The sequence below is a fragment of the Cetorhinus maximus genome, chromosome 3 (genome assembly GCF_964194155.1).
Source record: "Cetorhinus maximus chromosome 3, sCetMax3.hap1.1, whole genome shotgun sequence".
In the NCBI taxonomy this organism is placed as follows: Eukaryota; Metazoa; Chordata; class Chondrichthyes; order Lamniformes; family Cetorhinidae; genus Cetorhinus; species Cetorhinus maximus.
Genome location: NC_135881.1, coordinates 18,362,087 through 18,383,222, shown reverse-complemented (window position 1 = coordinate 18,383,222; position 21,136 = coordinate 18,362,087). Strand labels below are relative to the sequence as shown.

Sequence of the window (21,136 nt, the reverse complement as noted above, 5' to 3'; positions counted from 1 at the left end):
TGACGCAAAGTACCTATTCAGTTCCTCCGCCATTTCTTTGTTCCCCACTACTACTTCTCCAGCGTAATTTTCCAGCGGCCCAATGTCCATTTTTGCCTCTCTCTTACCCTTTATATATCTAAAAAAATTCTTGCAATCTTCTTGTATATTACTGGCTAGTTTACCCTCATATTTAATCTTCTCCCTCCTTATTTCTTTTTTAGTTCTCCTCTGTTGGTCTTTGTAGGCTTCCCAATCCCTTGGTTTCCCAGTGCTCTTCGCCGCATTGTATGCTTTCTCTTTAGCTTTTATGCTGTCCCTGACTTCCCTTGTCAGCCATGTTTACCTCGTCCGCCTTTTAGTATGCTTCTTCTTCCTAGGGATAAGTTTTTGCTGTGTCTCCCACATTACTCCCAGAAACTCCTGCCATTGCTGTTCCACTGTCTTTCCTGCTCGGCTCATCTCCCAGTCAATTCTGGCCAGCTCCTCCCTCATGCCTCTGTAGTTGCCATTATTCAACTGTAATACCGTTACATCAATCTCAAATTGCAGGGTAAATTCTATCATATTATGGTCACTTCCTCCTAAGGGTTCCTTCACCTTAAGCTCCCTTATCAAATCTGCCTCATTACACATCACTAAATCTAGAATTGCCTGTTCCCTAGTGGGCTCCACCACAAGCTGCTCGAAAAAGCCATCTCGTAGACATTCCACAAATTCCTTTTCTTGGGATCCACTACGAACCTGATTTTCCCAGTCTACCTGCATATTGAAATCCCCCATCATCACTGTAACCTTGCCTTTCTTACACGCCTTTTCTATCTCCTGGTGTATCTTGTGCCCCACATCCTGACTACTGTTCGGAGGCCTGTACATAACTCCCATTATGGTTTTTGACATCATCTAGGATAAAACAGACCACTTGATTGGCTCCTCATCCACCACTTTAAACATTAACCCCCTCCAACACATTTTTGTTTTGGATTTCCAGCATCCGCAGTTTTTTTGCTTTTATCCCAGCCTAATCAATCTTTCCTCATAGCTCAGACCCTCCAGCCCAGGCAGCATCCTGGTGAATCTCCTCTGCAATGTCTCCATTGCAATCACATCCTTCCTATAATGTGGTGACCAGAACTGCACACACTTCTCCAGTTGTGGCCTAACCAGTGTTTTATACAGTTCCAGCATAACCTCCCTGCTCTTGTATTCCATGTCTCGGCTATTAAAGGCAAGTATCCCAAATGCCTTCTTAACCACCTTATCTACCTGCCCTGCTACTTTTAGGGATCTGTGGATATGCACACCAAGGTCCCTCCCTCTGACCTTCAGTACTTTCCAGGGTCCAACCAATCATAGCGTAATCCCTTGCCTCGTTAGCCTTCCCCAAGTGCTTTACCTCACACTTTTCCGGGTTGAATTTCATTTGCCACCGTTCTGCCCACCTGATCAGTCCATTGATATCCTCCTACAGTTTATGGCTATCCTGCTCACTATTTACCGCCCTACCAATTTTCATGTCATCCCCGAACTTCTTGATCGTACCCCAACATTTAAATCCAAATCATTTATGTATACCACAAACAGTAAGGGCCCCAGCACCGAGGCCTGCAGAACAGACTTCCAGTCAAAGAAACATCCCTCTACCATCAGACTCTGCTTCCTGCCTCTCAGCCAGTTTTAGATCCAACATGCCACTTTGCCTTGGATCCCATGGGCTCTTACTTTCTTGACCAGTCTGTCATGAAGAACCTTATCAAAAGCATCGCTAAAGTCCATGTCGACCTCATCAACACTCCTGGTTATCTCCTCAAAAAATTCAATCAAATTTGTCAAACACGACTTTCCCTTAACAAATCCATGCTGACTATCCCTGATTAATCCATGCCTCTCCAAGTGCAGATATATTCTGTTCCTCAGAATTCCTTCTAGTAACTTCCCGACCACTGAGGTTAGACTGACTGGCCTGTAATTTCCTGGTCTATCCCTCCATCCCTATTTTAATAATGGGACAATGTTAGCAGGCGTCCAGCCCTCTGGCACCTCACCTGTGGCCAGAGAGGATTTGAAAAGTCTTGCCAGGGCCCCTGATGTCTCTTCCCTTGCCTCCCTCAACAGCCTGGGATACACCTCATCTGGGCCTGTAGATTTATCCACTATTAAGGCCACTAAACCCACTAATACCTCCTCTTTCTTTTTGTTAATTTCCTCTAATATTTCACAGTCCTCCACCCTGCGTCGTCCTTTTCCATTGTGAAGACCGATGCAAAGTATTCATTAATGCACATCTTCCGGGTCCACACACGCATTACCTCTATAGTCCCTAATTTGCCCTACTTTTTCCCTAGTTATTCTCTTGCTCCTTATAAATTTATAAAATCCCTTTGGGTTTTCCTTTATTCTATCCACCAATGCTTTCTCATGCACTCTCTTAGCTTTCCTAATTTCCTTGGTAAGTTCCCCCCTGCACTTTTTATACCCCTCTAGGGACTCTGCCCTATTGAGCCCTTGGTACCTGCCATAAGCTTCTCCTTTTTCCTTAATCCTAACCTCATGTCCCTTGACATCCAGGGTTCTCCAGACGATCCCGCACTTTGCTTTTACGGGAACATATTTGCCTTGTACTCTGGCTATTCCCTCCTTGAATGCCTCCCACAGCTCTGACCCAGTTTTATCTGCAAGTAGCTGCTCCCAGTCCATTTGGGGCAAATCATATCTTGTCTTAGTAAAATTAGCCTTTCCCCAGTTTGGAACTTTTATTCCCAGCCAAACCTTACCATTTTGCATAACTATCCTAAATGTAACTGAGTAATGGTCACTATCTCCAAAATGCTCCCCTACTGATATGACTTCCGCCTGCCTGGGCTCATTTCCGAATATTAGGTCCAGAACTGCCCCCTCCCTTGTTGGGCTTTCTACATACTGATTAAAAAAGTGCTCTTGGATGCAACTTAAGAATTTTGCTCCCTCCCTATCTTGCGCACTAAATCTATCCCAGTTAATATTAGGGTAGTTAAAATCCCTTACTATTGCTGCCTTATTATCTTTACACTTCTGTGAAGTTTCATTACATATTCTCTATCTTACTTTGAGTATTTGGGGGCCTATAGTACACACCCAACAGTGTGTTTGCCCCATTTGTGATTTTTACTTCTACCCAAATGGTCTAATTTGATGATCAAAGAACAAAGAAAAGTACAGCACAGGAACAGGCCCTTCGGCCCTCCAAGCCTGCGCCGATCATATTGCCCGTCAAGTAAAACATTTTGCACTTCCGGGGTCCGTATCCCTCTATTCCCATCCTATTCATGTAATTGTCAAGCTGCCTCTTAAACACCACTATCGTACCTGCTTCCACCACCTCCTCTGGCAGCGAATTCCAGACACTCACTACCCTCTGCGTAAGAAACTTGCCCCGCACATCTCCTCTATAGTTTTCTCCTCTCACCTTAAATCTATGTCCCCTAGTAATTGACTCTTCCACCCTGGGAAAAAGCTTCTGACTATCTACTCTGTCCATGCCACTCATAATTTTGTAAGCTTCTAGTGAGAACAATCCGAGTTTCTCCAACCTCTCCTCATAGCTAATAACCTCCAGACCAGGCAGCATCCTGGTAAACCTCCTCTGCACCCTCTCCAACGCCTCTATATCCTTTTGGTAATGTAGTGACCAGAATTGCACGCAATATTCCAAGTGTGGCCTAACCAAGGTTCTATACAGCTGCAGCATGACTTCCTAGCTTTTATACTCAATACACCTGCCAATGAGGGCAAGCATGCCATATGCTTTCCTGACTACCTTATCCACCTGCGTTGCCACTTTCAGTGACCTGTGATCCTGTACACCCAGATCCCTCTGCCCGTCGATGCACTTAAGGGTTTTGCCATTTTCTGTATAATTCCTGCCTGTATCAGACCTTCCAAAGTGCATTACCTCGCATTTGTCCGGATTAAACTCCATCTGCCATTTCTCCGCCCAAGTCTCCAACCGATCTATATCCCATTGTATCCTTTGACAATCCACTTCACTATCTGCATCTCCTCCAACCTTAGTGTCGACAGCAAACTTACTAATTAGCCCAGTTACATTTTCCTCCAAATCATTTATGTATACTACAAACAGCAAAGATCCCAGCACTGATCCCTGTGGAACTCCACTAGTCACAGCTCTCCATTCAGAAAAGCATCCTTCCACTGCTACCCTCTGTCTTCTGTGACCAAGCCAATTCTGTATCCATCTTGCCAGCTCACCTCTGATCCCGTGCGACTTTACCTTCTGTACCAGTCTGCCATGAGGGACCTTGTCAAAGGCCTTTCTTAAATCCATGTATATAACATCCACTGCCCTTCCATCGTCGATCATCTTTGTCACTTCCTCGAAAAACTCGATCAATCCTTCCGTGATATCATCCCTCCTCACTGCTATAATTGAATCCTTGATCAATATTGCAACCTCGCCTCCCCCCATACTATCGCCCTCTCCATGTCATCTGAATACCCTTCAACTCTGAATGTTAAGCTGCCAATCCTGCCCTTTTAACCAAGTCTCGGTCAGAGCTCCTGAACTGGAATGGGACCAACATCCTTGCGGGGAGGTTTGCTAGTGCTGTTGGCGAGGGTTTAAACTAACTTGGCAGGGGGATGGGATCCTGAGAGGAGGTTTAGCAAGTGGAGATGCACAGCCAAAATTGGAAGAGAGAGCAAGTGAGTCTGGAAGGCATAGAAATTATAGGCCTGTTAAGGTACAGGGGAGTTTGGAAAGGTTGGATGGTATTTATTTTAATGGAAGGAGTCTGACGAATGAGGCAGATGAGTTGAGGGCACAAATTAACACATGGGAGTATGACGTCATTGCTGTCACAGAGACATGGTTGAGGGAGGGGCAGGATTGGCAGCTCAATATTCCAGGATATAGGGTCTTCAGGCGAGACAGGATAGAAGGTAAAAGGGGAGGGGTATCGCAATATTGATCAAGGAATCAATTACAACAAAAAGGAGGGATGACATCTTAGAAAGCTCCTCAAATGAAGCCATATGGGTAGAACCTAAAAACAAAAAAGGAGCAATCTCATTGTTGGGAGTGTACTATAGGCCCCCAAACAGTCAGAGAGAAATAGAAGAGTAGATATGTAGGCAAATTTCAGAGAAGTGTAAAAATGATAGTGGGGGATTTCAACTTCCCCAACATTAACTGGGTTAGTCATAGTGTGATAGGTTTAGATGGAGCAGAATTCTTAAAATGCATCCAGAAGAGTTTTTTAAGCCATAGCATAGAAGGTCCTACAAGAGAGGGGGTGGTCCTGGACTTAATTTTAGGAAATGAAGCCAGGCAAGTGGTAGAGGTATCAGTGGGGGAGCATTTTGCAGATAGTGATCATAACTCTGTTAGATTCAAGGTTGTTATGGAAAAGGACAAGGATGGGCCAGAAATCAGAGTTCTAAATTGGGGGAAGGGCAATTTTATTAAGATCAGATATGATTTGGCCAGAGTGGACTGGGAGCAGCTACTTTTAGGTAAGTCTGCATCAGAGCAGTGGGACTCATTCAAATAGGAAATAGGGAGAGTAAAGGGCCAACATATTCCAGTAAAGATAAAGGTTGGGACCAACAAATCCAGGGAACCCTGGATGTTGAGGGATATACAGGATTGGATAAAGAGAAAAAGGGAGACTTATGGCAGATACCGAGGGCTCAAAACCGCGGAAGCCCTAGAGGAGTATAGGATGTGTAGAGGGGAACTTAGAAAGGAAATTAGGAGAGCCAAAAGGGGCCATGAAAAAATATTGGCAGATAAAATAAAGGAAAATCCAAAGTAATTTTACAAGTACATTGAGAGTAAGAGAATCACTGGGGAAAGAGTAGGGCCCATTAAGGACCATAGTGGTAATTTGTGTGCGGAGCCGGAAGACGTAGGTAGGGTTCTAAATGAATACTTTGTGTCGGTGTTCACAAGTGAGAGGGACAACGTGGGCATGGAGATCAAGCTGAAGGACTGTGAGATAATTAAAGAAACTAGCATAGGAAGGGAGGAGGTTCTAAGTGATCTGGCAAGCTTAAAAGTAGATACATCCCCAGGCCCAGATGAAATGTATCCCAGGCTGTTGAGTGAGGCAAGGGAGGAGATAGCAGGAGGGCTGGCAATAATTTTCAATCCCTCTCTGGCCACAGGAGAGGTGCCAGAGGACTGGAGAACAGCCAATGTGGTACCGTTATTCCAGAAGGGAAGAAGCGATAAACCAGGGAAAAACGGGCCAGCCAGTATAACCTCAGTGCTGGGGAAACTATTGGAAGCAACTGTGAGGGACAGAACTAATCTACACTTGGAGAGGCAGGGATTAATCAAGGACAGACAACATGGTTTTGTTAAGGGGAGGTCATTTCTGACCAATTTGATTTAAATTTTAGAAGAGGTGACCATATGTGAGATGAGGGCAATACATTTGACGTAGTCTACTTGGACTTCAGCAAGGCTTTTGATAAGGTCTGGCATGGGAGACTGATAAGGAAGGTAAGAGCCCATGGGGTCCAAGGCAATTTGGCAAATTGGATCCAGAATTAGTTGAGTGGCAGGAAGCAGATGGCGATGGTCGAGGTGTGTTTTTGTGACTGGATGCCTGTGTCCAGTAGGGTTCCACAGCAATCAGTGTTGGGTCCCATGCTGTTTGTGGTATATATAAACGATTTAGACTTAAATGTAGGAGGGTTGATCAGCAAGTTCGCGGATGACACGAAAATTGTTGGGGTTGTAAATAGTAAGGAGGATAGCCTTAGATTGCAGGAGGATATAGACGGGCTGGTCAGATGGGTTGATCAGTGGCAAATGGAATTTAATCCGGATAAGTGTGAGGTGATGCACTTGGGCAGGACAAACAAGGCACGGGAATACACGATGAATGGTAGGACCCTGGGAAGTACCGAGGATCAGAGGGACCTTGGTGTACGTGTCCACCGGTCCCTTAAGGTAGCGTGACAAGTAGATAAGGTAGTTAAGAAGGCATATGGGATACTTGCCTTTATTAGCCAAGGCATAGAATATAAGAGCAGGGAGGTTATGCTGGAACTGTATAAAACGCTGGTTAGGCCACAGCTAGAGTATTGCGTGCAGTTCTGGAATCTGCATTATAGGAAGGATGTGATTGCACTAGAGAGAGTGCAGAGGAGATTTACCAAGATGTTGCCTGGGCTGGAGAGTTCTAGTTTTGAGGAGAGATTGGATAGACTGGAGTTATTTTGCCTGGAGCAGAGGAGGTTGAGGGGGGACATGATTGAAGTGTATAAAATTATGAGGGGCATAGTTAGGGTAGACAGGAAGGAATTTTTCCCCTTGGTGGAGGGATCAGTAACCAGGGGGCATAGATTTAAGGTAATGGGCGGGAGGTTTCGAGGGGATGTGAGGAAGAATCTTTTCACCCAGAGGCTGGTGGGAATCTGGAACTCACTGCCTGAAAGGGTGGTAGAGGCAGAAACCCTGCGAACATTTAAGAAGTATTTGGATGTGCACTTGCGATGCCATGGCATACAAGGCTATGAACCTAATGCTGGAAACTGGGATTAGAATAGTTAGGTACCTGTTTGACTGGTGCAGATTTGATGGGCCAAATAGCCTTTTCTGTGCTGTAGATCCCTATGACTCTATAGCTCCGATATCATACTCCCATGTGCCTATCTGTGCCCGCAGCTCATCTGTCTTATTCCTCAGGCTCCTTGCATTAAAATATATTCCATTTAGCCTTGCTAAACTCACTTCTTTCTTATTTAGCCTGTGCTTCCTCTGCCTTCCAGACTCACTTACTCGCGCTTTAACTTCTAATTTTATCTCAGCTTCTCTCCCCTCTGAAGTACTTTTCAGGATCACATGCCTCTTACAATTTAGTTTAAATCTGCCCCAACAGCATTAGCAAACCTCTACGCAACGATTTTAGCCCCGTTCCTGTTCAGATGTAACCCGTCCAACTTGTACAGGTCTCACCTCACCCATAAATGGTCCCAATGCCCCAGGAATCTAAAGCCCTCCCTCCCGCTCCATCTCGCCAGCCGTGCATTCATCTGCTCTATCTTTCTGTTCCTATACTCACTACTGCGTGGTACCGGGAGTAATCCCGCTTTTCAATTTCCTACCTAACTTCCTCAAGGCTGCTTACAGGACCCCATTTCTCTTTGTTCCTCTGTCATTGGTCCCAACATGGACCACAACCTCTGTCTGTTCCCCCTCCCCCTTCAGAACACTGTGCTGCCGTTCCGTGACATCCTTGACCCTGGCACCCGGGAGGCAACATACCATTCTGGAGGCACATCTATGTCCGCAGAAGCGCCTGTCTACTCCCCTCACTAACAAACCCCCTACCATTATTGCCCTTCCACAATTCTTCCTCTCCCTGCTGAGAAGCCAGACCACCCACAGTGCCATGGCCTTGGCTCTGGTTGGCCTCCATAGAGGAACTGTCACTCTCGCCATTTTCCAAGGTCGAAAAGCGGTTTGCGAGTGAGATGTACTTGGGGGGATTCCCTCGCTACCTGCCTGGTCCCCTTCATCTGTCTGGTGGTCATGCATTCCCTCTTTGCTTGCATTTCCTTAAGCTGGGGGGTGACCACTTCCTGAAATGTGCGAATCACGAACCTCTCAGTCTCGTGAATGCACCGTAGTTTGAGTTGCTCCAGTTGGAGGCACCTCCTGGCACACATGGTAATCCAGACTGCCAGGAGTGTCTAGGATTTCCCACATAGAGCAGGATGTGCAAATCACATGACTGAGCTCCCCAGACATATTTTAACTAATGAGAATACCTCTGCTTTTATTTTATCCTTTCTCCTACTTGAGTATTGATTAGAATCTAGATCCTCTATGTGCTGCTGACTGCCTGTCCCAGGGTCCTCCTCTTGCACTCTCCTCGAGATGCTGCTGACTGCTTGTCCCAGGGTCCTCCTCTCGCACTCTCCTATTGGTGCTGCTGACTGCCTATCCCAGGGTCCTCCTCTCTCACTTTCGCTGTTTTAACCTCTCTGTCCCGAAGTCTCGCTGTTTTAACCTCTCTCTCCCAAAGTCTCACTGTTTAACTGAACTATTGCAAATTATTTAGATGAGTTGTTTGTGACTGTGTGAAATTCTTAAATTGCACATGGTAAGGAAATTACTTTCAAAAGTAAAATTGAATTGTAAAATCTTTTTATTCCTGATTGAGCATATATGCAAATTTTCATTTTCTCTTTCAAATTAATAATGAATACTGTATCGCATTCAGTATTATTCTTTTAATGAAAGAATAACTAAAAAATACTAGAGGGAGAAATTAGAGTATGCGAGAAAGCTAGCTAGAAATATAAAAACAAGCAGTAAAAGTTCCGACAAGTATTTAAGATGGAAAAGAGTAACTAAAGTGAGTATCGGTCACTAGAGAGTGAATCTGGAGAACTAATAATGGGAAGCAAGGAAATGGTGGAAGCGTTGAACAGGTGTTTTGTGTCTGTCTTCAATAGAAGGCACAAATAACACCCCAGAAATAATTGTGAATCAAGAACTGAAAGGGAAGGAGGAACTTAAAACAATCACCATGACCAGGGAAAAGGTATTGTGCAAACTATTTGAGTTAAAAGCTGACAGTAGCCAGGACCTGATGGCCTGCATCCTAGGGCCTTAAAATAAGTGGCTGCAGAGATGGTAGATGCATTGATGCATCTTCCAAAATTTCTTAGATTCTGGAACGAACCCAACGGATTGGAAATTAGAAAATGTAACACATTAATTCAAGAAAAGAGGGAGACAGAAAGCAGGAAACTATAGACCATTTGGCCTAACTGTCATAGGGAAATTACTAGAACCCATTATTAAGGGGGTTATAGCAGGATACTTAGAAAATCATAATGCAATCAGGCAGAGTCAACATGATAATATAAAAGCGAAATAATGCGGATGCTGGAAATCTGAAATAAAACAGAAAAACTCAGCAGGTCTGGCAGTATCTGTGGAGTGAGAAACAGAGTTAACGTTTCGAGTCTATATGAATCTTCTTCAGAGTCAACATGGCTTTGTGAAAGGAATTTATTAGAATTCTTTGAGGAAGTAATAGGTGAAGTGGTTAAAAGGGACCCTGTAGATGTGGTGTACTTGGATTTCCAAAAGGCATTTGGTAAGGTGCCACATTAAAAGTTACTGCAGAAAATAAGAGCTCATGGGTAACATATGAGCATGGATAAAAGATTAGTTAGCTGACAGGAAGCGGAGCCTCGGGATAAATGGGTTATTTTTGGATTGGCAAGCTGCAACTAGTGCCACAGGGATCAGTGCTGGGGCCTCAACTATTTACAACCCTTATCAATTACTTGGATTAAGGGACCAAATATTTGGTAGCTCAATTTGTGATGACACCAAGAAAGGTAGGAAAGTAAGTCTCAAGAGGAGGTAAAGAGTCCACAAAGGGTTAAATGATTAGGATAAAATATGGGGAAAATTTGTCCGTTTTGGCAGGAAAAATAGAAAAGCAGTATATATTTAAATGGAGAGAGACTTCACAGCTCTGTGGTACAGAGGGATCTGGGTGCCCTTATGCCTGAATCACAAAATCTCCGTATGCAAGTACAGCAAGCGATTAGGAAGGCAAATGGAATGTCAGTCTTTATTGCAAGGGAAATGAACCGTAAAAGTAGAGAAGTTATGCTGCAGTTCTACAGGACCTTGGTGAGACCACACCTAGAGTACTGTGTGCAGTTTGGTCTCCTTATTTAAGAAAGGATATAACTGTATTGGAAGCAGTGCAGAGAAGGTTCACTTGGCTGATTCCTGGGATGAAGGGGTTGTCTTATAAAGGAAAGTTGAACAGGTTGGCCCTATACCCATTAGAGTTTAGAAGAATGAGAGGTGATCTTACTGAAACATAAAAGACCCTGAGAGGATTTGATTGGGCTGTTGCCAGGAGGATGTTTCCTCTTGTGAGGGAGACTAGAACTAGGGGACACAGTTTAAAAATAAAAGGTATCCCATTTAAGACAGAGATGAGGAGAATTTTTTTCTCCCAAAAGGTTGTTAGTCTGTGGAAGTCTCTTGTGCAGAAAACAGTGGAGGCTGCATCATTGAATTTATTCAAGGCTGAATTAGATAGATTCTTGATAGACAAGGGAGTCAAGGGCTGTGGGGGGTGGTGCGATGAGGTTTTGTGAAGGGATGAAGGGTTTATCATTTAGATAAAAATTTTTGAAATAAATAATGGACATGCCTCAGGTCATGTGACAGTTTCTCATGAGGGGACATGTCCTTAAATCTTTTTCTCACCTTTATCCAAATTTCCACAATTTAAACAAATCTCCCCCTGCCCGTACAGGGAGCGCTCAGTGCTTCCGGGTGCGCGTCATGATGGGCGGGCCTTAATTGGCTCGCCAACGTAAAATGGTGGCGCGGCAACGATTGGGGCTACCAATCGGGTTCGCCCCCGCCCTTGCACAACCCCCCCAACAGGGGGAAATTTCTGCCCATTTGTTTCAGTGTTAATTGAATTAAATTTTGAAAATTACTGTCTTTTAGCCTTGCCTGTACTTTTCAAGAAAGAGCTTCATAATCAGGAGGTTGAAGAGGACAGTACTGCCAAGCTGATCTGTGAAGTCTCCAAACCTGATGCCCCAGTGAAATGGAGAAAGGGATCAATGCTGCTTGAGCCAAGTAACAAGCATGAAATGAAGCAAAAAGGCCCCTGTGTTGAGTTGCTTATTCACAGCCTAAAATTAGAAGATGCTGGAGAATATACCTGTGATTCTGGAGATCAACAGACCACTGCCTCCTTAAAAGTGAAGGGTAAGACAACAGTCATCAGATATTGTAATTCAAAGGAATAAATGTTGTCATTTGTAATTTTTCATGCAACTCACCATTCTTGCTAACCTTTTGTTAGCAGGATTTTTAAAAAATTCATTCATGGGATGTGGGCTTCACTGGCTGGGCCAGCATTTATTGCCCATCCCCAGTTTCCCTTGAGAAGGTGGTGGTGAGCTGTCTTCTTGAACCGCTGCAGTCCATGTGGTGTGGGTACATCCACAGTGCTGTTAGGAAGGGAGTTCCAGGATTTTGACCCAGCGACAGTGAAGTGAAGGAACGGCGATTTATTTCCAAGTCAGAATGGAGGGGCACTTCTAGGTGTTGTTCCCATCTCTCTGCTGCCCTTGTCCTTCTAGATGGTAGTGGTTGTGGGTTTGGAAGGTACTGTTGTTGAAGCCTTGGTGAATTCCTGCAGTGCATCTTGCAGATGGTACACACTGCTGCTACTGTGTGTCGGTGGCGGAGGGAGTGAATGTTTGTAGATGTGGCGCCAATCAAGCAGGCTGCTTTGTCCTGGACGGTGTCAAACTTCTCGACTGTTGTGGGAGCTGCACTCATCCAGGCAAGTGGGGAGTATTCCATCACACTTTTGACTTGTGCCGTGTAGATGGTGGACAGACTTTGGGGAGTCAGGAAGCGAGTTACTCGTCACATGATTCCTAGCCTCTGACCTGCTCTTGTAGCCACAGTATTCATATGGCTAGTTCAGTTTCTGGTCAGTGGTAACCCCCAGGATGTTGATTGTGGGGGATTCAGTGATGGTAATGTCATTGAACATCAAGGGGCAATGGTTGGATTCTCTCTTGTTGGAGATTGTCATTGCCTGACACTTGTGTGGCGCAAATGTTACTTGCCACTTGTCAGCCCAAGCCTGGATATTGCCCAGGTCTTGTTGCATTTGGACATGGACTCCTTCAGTATCTGAGGAATCGTAAATGGCGCTTAACATTGTGCAATCACCAGCGAACATCCCCACTTCTAACCTTATAATGGAAGGAAGGTCACTGAAGAAGCAGCTGAAGATGGCTGGACCCGAGGACACTGCCCTGAGGAACTCCTGCAGTGATGAACTGGATCTGAGATGACTGACCTCCAACAACAAAACCATCTTCCTTTGTGCTAGGTATGACCCGAACCAGCTGATAATTTTCACCCTGATTCCCATTGACTCAGTTTTGCTACGGCTCCTTGATATCACACTCAGTCAAATGCTGCCTTGATGTCAAGGGCAGTCACTCTCACCTCACCTCAGTCCAGTTCTTTTGTCCATGTTTGGACCAAGGCTGCAATGTGGTCAGAAGCTGAGTGACCCTGGCAGGAGCTAGAATAGACCATATGGCCCTTCGTGCCGGTTCTACCATTCAATACCTTTATGGCAGATCTTCAGCCATAACAACACTTTCCTGCCCGCTCCCCCATCCCTTGATTACCTAAGAGACCAAAGATTTGTCTGTCCTGGCCTTAAATGTATTCAACAATGGAACATACACAACTTTCTGGAGTAGAAAATTCCAAGGATTCACAACCTTTTGAGTGAAGAAGTTTCTCCCCATCTCAGTCTTAAATGATCAGTTTCTTAACCTGAGACAGTGTTCTAGTGTTCTGGATTCCTCAGCCAGGAGAAACAACCTCTCAGTTTCTACTGTATCAAGTCCTATCAGAATTTGTATGTTTCAGTGAGATCACCTCTCATCCATCTAAACTTCAGAGAATATTGACCCAATTTACTCAGCCTCTCATCATCTCATCACCCTGTCATTCCAAGGACTAATCTAGTGAACCTTTGCTGCACTGCCTCCATTGCAAGTATATCCTTCCTTAAATATAGAGACCACAGCTGTGCATGATACTCCATGTATGGTCTCATCAAAGCCCTGACTTCTTTATTTTTGTATTCCAACGCCTTCCAAAAAAGGCCAAGATGCACTTTGCCTTCCTAATTGCTTGCTGTACCTGCAGGCTAACTTTCTGTGTTACTTGTATGAGCACACCCTTTGAATATTAACATTTAGAAGTTTCACATTTTTTAGAACATACTCTGCTTTTCTATTCTTCCTATCAAAGTGAATAACCTCACACCTCCCCGCATTATACTCCATCTGCCACCTTGTTGCCTACTCATTTAAAAGGTCTATATCTTTCTGCAGCCTCTTGTGTCCTACAGCTTACATTCCCACCTAGCTTTGTATCATCACCAAACCGAGATACGTCATTCTCTGTCTCTTTGTCTAAGTCACTAATATTGTAAATAGCCCAGCACTGATCCTTGTGGCATAAATGGTGTTGAGCTTCTTGAGTGTTGTTGGAGTTACAATCAACCAGGCAAATGCAAGATACACCATCACACTCCTGTCTTGTAGATGGTAGACTCTGGAGAGTCAGGAGCTGAGTTATTCACCGCAGAATTTCCAAGCTCTGACCTGCTCTTGTAACCGCTGTTTCTGAATGACTGGGCCAGTTAAGTTTCTGGTCAGTCATAACTCAGGATGTTGACGGTGGGAGATTTAGTGATGGTAATGTCTTTATACGTTGGGAGATGATTAGATTCTCTCTTGTTGGTAATCTGGCACTTGAGTGGCACAAATGTTACTTGTCACTTATCAGTCCAAGCTTGAATCCTGGCAAAGCTACATTCAGGCTCCACCTATTTCACTTTGGTTTCAGAGAAGACAATTCCTCTGTCCTGGCATAAAGGGCATCGTATCTCGCTCTCTTTTGTTATGTGCAATTGTGTCCTGCATAAAAACAGATGGATTGACTGTGAGCACAATGGATGAAAGAGCAGTTCATGCCTGCTGTCTCTGCTGAGCCCTCAACAGTAAGGGATTAAGACGCCGTTTGACATTAGATGGGTAGCTTAACGTGGCTGGCAGACATTCAGTGATAATGTCCCACCTGCAGGTCTGTGGATGCTAACCCTTCAACTGCCTGATACCCTTATGAGATTGTGAGTTGACAGTGAGTAGAAGTTACATTTACCTTGGTGGAGCGGTGCAGATCATTCATCCCTTTGCTGCACAACAGGGTGGTCCTTTTCTGCGCCCCATGGGCGCTAGCCTCCCCAGTGACCTCTTCCCAGGCCGGTGTGGTCAGGTAGGAAGACATCCTGCTCCCATCCCATGGAAAGAGTACCTCCCGCCTTTCCTGGTATTCCCCAGGGAGACTTTGCTGAACCATGGGGCAGAGGATTTCCCATGCTTGGGCGCCATAGTTTTCTTCGTCACTGTAACAGCTGGCCTGCAGTGAGTGAATGTCTGGCTAGGTGCCATTTAAATATGTTGCCAGGACCTTCAGCCTCATTAGGGGCGGGCAACATCCTTCCTGTCCTGCCATGAGATTTGCTGAGCTCCTCACTGATGCATAATTAATGAACTGAAAAGCAGAAGCGTGTTCAGCCTTCCTGCCACCCAGCGAGACTCACGCTGCCTTTCCTGCCTGCCACCGCACTTAGTCTCCAGAATGGAAAATTCCGCCTTATATTGATTAGTAATAACAATTGCAAACATTGACTAAAAGTGTTCCAGAATGGAGGGCTCTAACCTTCTTAATATTACCATAGTTACCGCTGTTATCCTCATGATAACTGAATATATGAAGAACCAAATTTTATCTTTGTGAAATCAGTGTACGAATAGAGGCCATTGAAAAAATTAATTTCTCCCAAATAAAGATAGCTTTTCAAATGTGTGATACTTATGACAATAATAATAATTGCATGAATTAGCACACATATATATATATATATATATATATATATATAGACACATAATTGAATCATATCTGGCTATTGAGATCATTACTGCTGTGCAAGGTTTGGCATTGACCTGACCGTTTATATTGCACTAAATTATTAAAATCTCTGTAATCCTTAGCCCTGCCTGTACTTTTCAAACAAGAACTTCAGAGTAAAGAAGCTGAAGAAGGCAGTACAGTGTCATTGTGTTGTGAGGTTACTAAACATGATGCGCCCGTTCAGTGGAAAAAAGGATCTTCAATACTTGACTCAAGTAACAAGCATGAAATGAAGCAAGAAGGTTCCATTATTGAGTTGCATATTCACAACCTAAAACCAGAAGATGCTGGAGAATATACCTGTGATTCAGGGGATCAACAGACCACAGCCTTCTTAAAAGTAAAAGGTAGGACACTGACCATTACATGATTAAATTAGATTTTAACTCTGCATTGTTTTGTGTATGCTCAGTATGGTTCCCAGCTCATTGAAGGAAGGTAATGGAATAGAAATGCAGACATGTCTGTTCTTGTACATATGGGATGGAGAAGGTACAATCAATGGGCAGTATACAATCCCTGAGTCAAAATTGTGAAGCTCGAGTCAGCCCCAATGTTGAGCCTCATTTCCATGGCCAGAATTGTCCTGTCGGCGAACGGGGTTGGGGCCCAGTTGCCGACGAGTAAAATGACACGCGGTGACGTTGGGCGTGCATCCCGATGTCACTGTGCGTCATTTAAATTGTTAGTTTGGTGGGTGCGCAGCCGACTCGGCTGCACACCCGCCGAACTGTCAAAGGCCTATTAAGGCCATTTAAGTAGTCATTAACTCAATGAAATGAGCTGCCCGTCCAACCTTAAGGTTGGTGGGCAGGCAAAGAGCCCAGGCGGCCTTCGCATTTTTCATGAAACCTCATCCATGGGCGGGATGGGGTTTCATGAAGTGTTTTAAAATGTAATAAAAATTTTTACATTAATTCTTTGACATGTCCCAGCTCATGTGACAGTGTCACATGAGGGGATATGTTTCAAATGTTTTTTCCTTCCTTTATTTAAACTTACATACATCAAGTGGATCTCCCTGAGGCACGGAGATCTCAGGGAGATCTCTGCACTCTTTCGCGCACATGGGCGAAGGAGCGCAGGGAACCACTCAGCGAATCCTCCCTGCCTGCACAGGGAGCGCACAGCGGTCTTTAATTGGCCCGCCCACGTTAAACGACGATGCGTCCCCAATCGCTGGTGCCGATTGGCTTTGAGCCCGCCCCCGCACAACACTCCCGGTGGGGGTGGAGGGGGGGGGATTTTTCCCCATGAAGCGGACATGCTAAAGAGAGTTTGAGGCAGCATACATGACGGTGTGCTTTATTGCAAGGCCCCACAAAATAAGGCCATGACCAATTTAACATTGGCACAAACAGCCATATAGATTTGTTGTGGCCTTCGCACTGCGAAGTTGATTATCACAATGTATATTTTAAACCTGTCTCATGGGCACAAAAATGTTGAATTTAAGCTCCACTATTCATTGTGCAGGGGCTGCTAAGGTTAAAAAGAATGGCCTGATCTTCTCTTCCAGTCAACAGGTGGTAGTTAGGTGACAGCAAGTTTGTGAATTGGAAGAAATGGTGTGGAATAAAGGAGCTGTTGTAAAGTTGAAGTCAATGGGAATCAGGGAGTAAATGCTGCACTGGCTGGAGCCATACCTAACAGAAAGGAAGATGCTTGTGATTGCTGGTGACCAATTATATCAGCCCCAGGACATCACCGCAGGAGTTCCCCAAAGCAATGTCCTAGGCCCAATTATCTTCGGCTGCTTATTCAATTACCATGCCTTCATCATAAGATCAGAAGTGTAAATGTTCACTGATAATTGCAGTGTACAGTTCCCTTCACAATGCCGCTAACAAAGCAATCCATATCCGCGTGCTGCAAGACCTGGACAACATTCAGGCTTGCGTTGATCAGTGGCGATAGCTTTTGCGGCACACAAGTATCTGCCAGCAACCATCTTAGGATAGCAACGCCCCATGACATTGCCAAATTTCCCACCATCAGCATCCTGGGAAGGTGGAGGTGGGGGGGTCATCATTGATCAGAAATTTAACTGAACCAGTTACATAAATACTGTGGCTGTGAAACTCATCTCCAGACAGCCAAAAGCCTTTTCATCATCTACAGGGAACAAGGTAGGAATGAGATAGAATATTCTCCACATGCCTGAATGAGCGCAGCTTCAACAACATTCAAGAAGCTTAGACCATAAGACCATAAGACATAGGAGCAGAACTTAGACCATTCGGCCCATCGAGTCTGCTCCGCTATTCGATCGTGGCTGATAAGTTTCTCAACCCCATTCTCCCCGTAACCTTTGATCCCCTTACCAATCAAGGACCTATCTATCTCGGTCTTAAATACACTCAATGACCTGGCCTCCACAGCCTTCTGTGGCAATGAATTCCATAGATTCACCACTCTCTGGCTAAAGAATTTTCTCCTCATCTCTGTTCCAAAATGTCTTCCCTTTACTCTGAGGCTGTGCCCTCGGGTCCTAGTCTCTCCTTCTAATGGAAACATCTTCGCCATGTCCACTCTATCCAGGCCTTTCAGTATTTTGTAAGTTTCAATCAGATCCCCCCTCATCCTTCTAAACTCCATCGAGTATAGACCCAGAGTCCTCAAACGTTCCTCATATGTTAAGCCTTTCATTCCTGGGATCGTTCTCGTGAACATCCTGTGGACACTCTCCCGGACCAGCACATCCTTCCTGAGATATGGGGCCCAAAATTGCTCACAATATTCTAAACGTGGTCTGACCAGAGCCTTATAAAGCCTCAGCAGCACATCCCTGCTTTTATATTCTAGTCCTCTCGAAATAAATGCCAACATTGCATTTGCCTTCCTAACTACCGACTCAGCCTGCAAGTTAACCTTAAGAGGATCCTGGACTAGGACTCCCAAGTCCCTTTGCACTCCAGATTTCTGAATTCTCTCCCCATTTGGAAAATAGTTTATGCCTCTATTCTTCCTACCAAAGTGCACGACCTCACTCTTGCCCACGTTGTATTCCATCTGCCACTTCTTTGCCCATTCTCCTAACCTGTCCAGATCCTTCTGCAGCCTCCCTGCCTCCTCAATACTACCTGTCCCTCCACCTATCTTTGTATCATCTGCAAACTTAGCCAGAATGCCCTCAGTTCCTTCATCTAGATCATTAATGTATAAAGTGAATAGTTGTGGTCCCACACTGACCCCTGTGGAACTCCACTAGTCCCCGGCCGCCATCCTGAGAAGGGCACCCTTATCTCCACTCTCTGCCTCTTTCCAGACAGCCAATCTTCTATCCAAGCTAGTAACTTGCCTTTAACACCGTGGGCTCTTATCTTACTGAGTAGCCTCTTGTGCGACACCTTATCAAAGGCCTTCTGGAAGTCCAAGTAGATAACATCCATTGGCTCTCCTTTGTCTAACCTACTCGTTACCTCCTCAAAGAATTCTAACAGATTTGTCAGGCATGACCTCCCCTTGATGAAACCATGCTGACTTTGCCCTATTTTACCATGCACTTCCAAGTATTCTGAAATCTCATCCTTAATAACGGACTCTAAAATCTTACCAATGACCGAGGTCAGGCTAATCGGCCTGTAATTTCCCGTCTTTTGCCTCACTCCCTTCTTAAACAGGGGGGCTACATTAGTGATTTTCCAGTCCTCCGGGACCCTCCCTGACTCGAGTGATTCCTGAAAGATCACCACTAATGCTTTCACTATCTCCTTCAGAACTCTGGGGTGTAATCCATCTGGTCCAGTTGATTTATCCACCTTCAGACCTTTCAGTTTTCCTAGCACCTTCTCCTTGGTAATGGCCACCATACTTACCTCTGCCCCCCGACTGTCTTGAACTTTGGGGATGTTACTCGTGTCTTCCACCGTGAAGACTGACGCAAAGTACCTATTCAGTTCCTCCGCCATTTCTTTGTTCCCCACTACTACTTCTCCAGCGTAATTTTCCAGCGGCCCAATGTCCATTTTTGCCTCTCTCTTACCCTTTATATATCTAAAAAAATTCTTGCAATCTTCTTGTATATTACTGGCTAGTTTACCCTCATATTTAATCTTCTCCCTCCTTATTTCTTTTTTAGTTGTCCTCTGTTGGTCTTTGGAGGCTTCCCAATCCCCTGGTTTCCCACTGCTCTTCGCTGCATTGTATGCTTTCTCTTTAGCTTTTATGCTGTCCTTGACTTCCCTTGTCAGCCATGTTTGCCTCGTCCGCCCTTTAGTATGCTTCTTCTTCCTAGGGATAAGTTTTTGCTGTGTCTCCCACATTACTCCCAGAAACTCCTGCCATTGCTGTTCCACTGTCTTTCCTGCTCGGCTCATCTCCCAGTCAATTCTGGCCAGCTCCTCCCTCATGCCTCTGTAGTTGCCATTATTCAACTGTAATACCGTTACATCAATCTCAAATTGCAGGGTAAATTCTATCATATTATGGTCACTTCCTCCTAAGGGTTCCTTCACCTTAAGCTCCCTTATCAAATCTGCCTCATTACACATCATTAAATCTAGAATTGCCTGTTCTCTAGTGGGCTCCACCACAAGCTGCTCGAAAAAGCCATCTCGTAGACATTCCACGAATTCCTTTTCTTGGGATCCACTACCAACGTGATTTTCCCAGTCTACCTGCATATTGAAATCCCCCATCATCACTGTAACCTTGCCTTTCTTACACGCCTTTTCTATCTCCTGGTGTATCTTGTGCCCCACATCCTGACTACTGTTCGGAGGCCTGTACGTAACTCCCATTATGGTTTTTGACATCATCTAGGATAAAACAGACCACTTGATTGGCTCCTCATCCACCACTTTAAACATTAACCCCCTCCACCACAGTGCAAAATGGCTGTAGTATTTGCCATTTACAAAATGTATTCACCAAGGCTTCTTCAACAGCTGCTTCAAAACCTGCGGTCTCTACTATTTAGAAGGATATGGGAAGCAGGTGGATGGGAACACCAGCCACCTGCAAGTTCCCTTGCATTTCACACACCATCCTGACTTTGAAATATATTGTTGTTCCTTCACTTGTTGCTGGGTCAAAATCCTGAAACTCTCTCCCTAACAGCACTATGGGTATACCTAAACAACATGGACTATAGCAGTTCAAGAAGGCACGACCTTCTCGGATATGGGGTGGGGATGGAGGAGAGATCTTTTCCAATCTCTCTTTTTTTTCCAATAATTTATATAGATTTTTCTTTTCCCACCTATTTCCATTATTTTTAAATGTATTTCCATCCATTGTTTTATCTCTACCTTTTAGCCTATTTTGATCCCTTCCCTTCACCCCACCCCAGCCCCACTAGAGCTATCTGTACCTTGCTTGGACTGCTTTCTACCCTTAATTAGCACATTCCTTTGATAATATCACGACCTTCAACACCTCATTGTCCTTTGGTCTATGACATCTTTTGGCTATCTCCACCTGTTACTGGCCCTCTATCCAGCTCTACCTGTCCCTCCCCCCCCTCCCCCTTAAACCAGCTTATATTTCACCGCTTTTCTATTTTTACTTAGTTCCGTTGAAGAGTCATACGGACTCGAAACGTTAATTGTGTTCCTCCCCGCAGAT

General features: G+C 44.8%; 1 protein-coding gene across 1 annotated transcript in view; it reads left to right on the top strand.

The window, feature by feature from the left end:
• Nucleotides 1-21,136, top strand: part of obscnb (obscurin, cytoskeletal calmodulin and titin-interacting RhoGEF b) — a 691,209-nt gene that overhangs the window by 336,442 nt on the left and 333,631 nt on the right. Inside the window, exons 37-38 of the mRNA XM_078536828.1 lie at nt 11,489-11,755; nt 15,649-15,915. Coding sequence (XP_078392954.1) covers nt 11,489-11,755; nt 15,649-15,915 — 534 coding nt within the window. The remainder of the gene's footprint in view (nt 1-11,488; nt 11,756-15,648; nt 15,916-21,136) is intronic.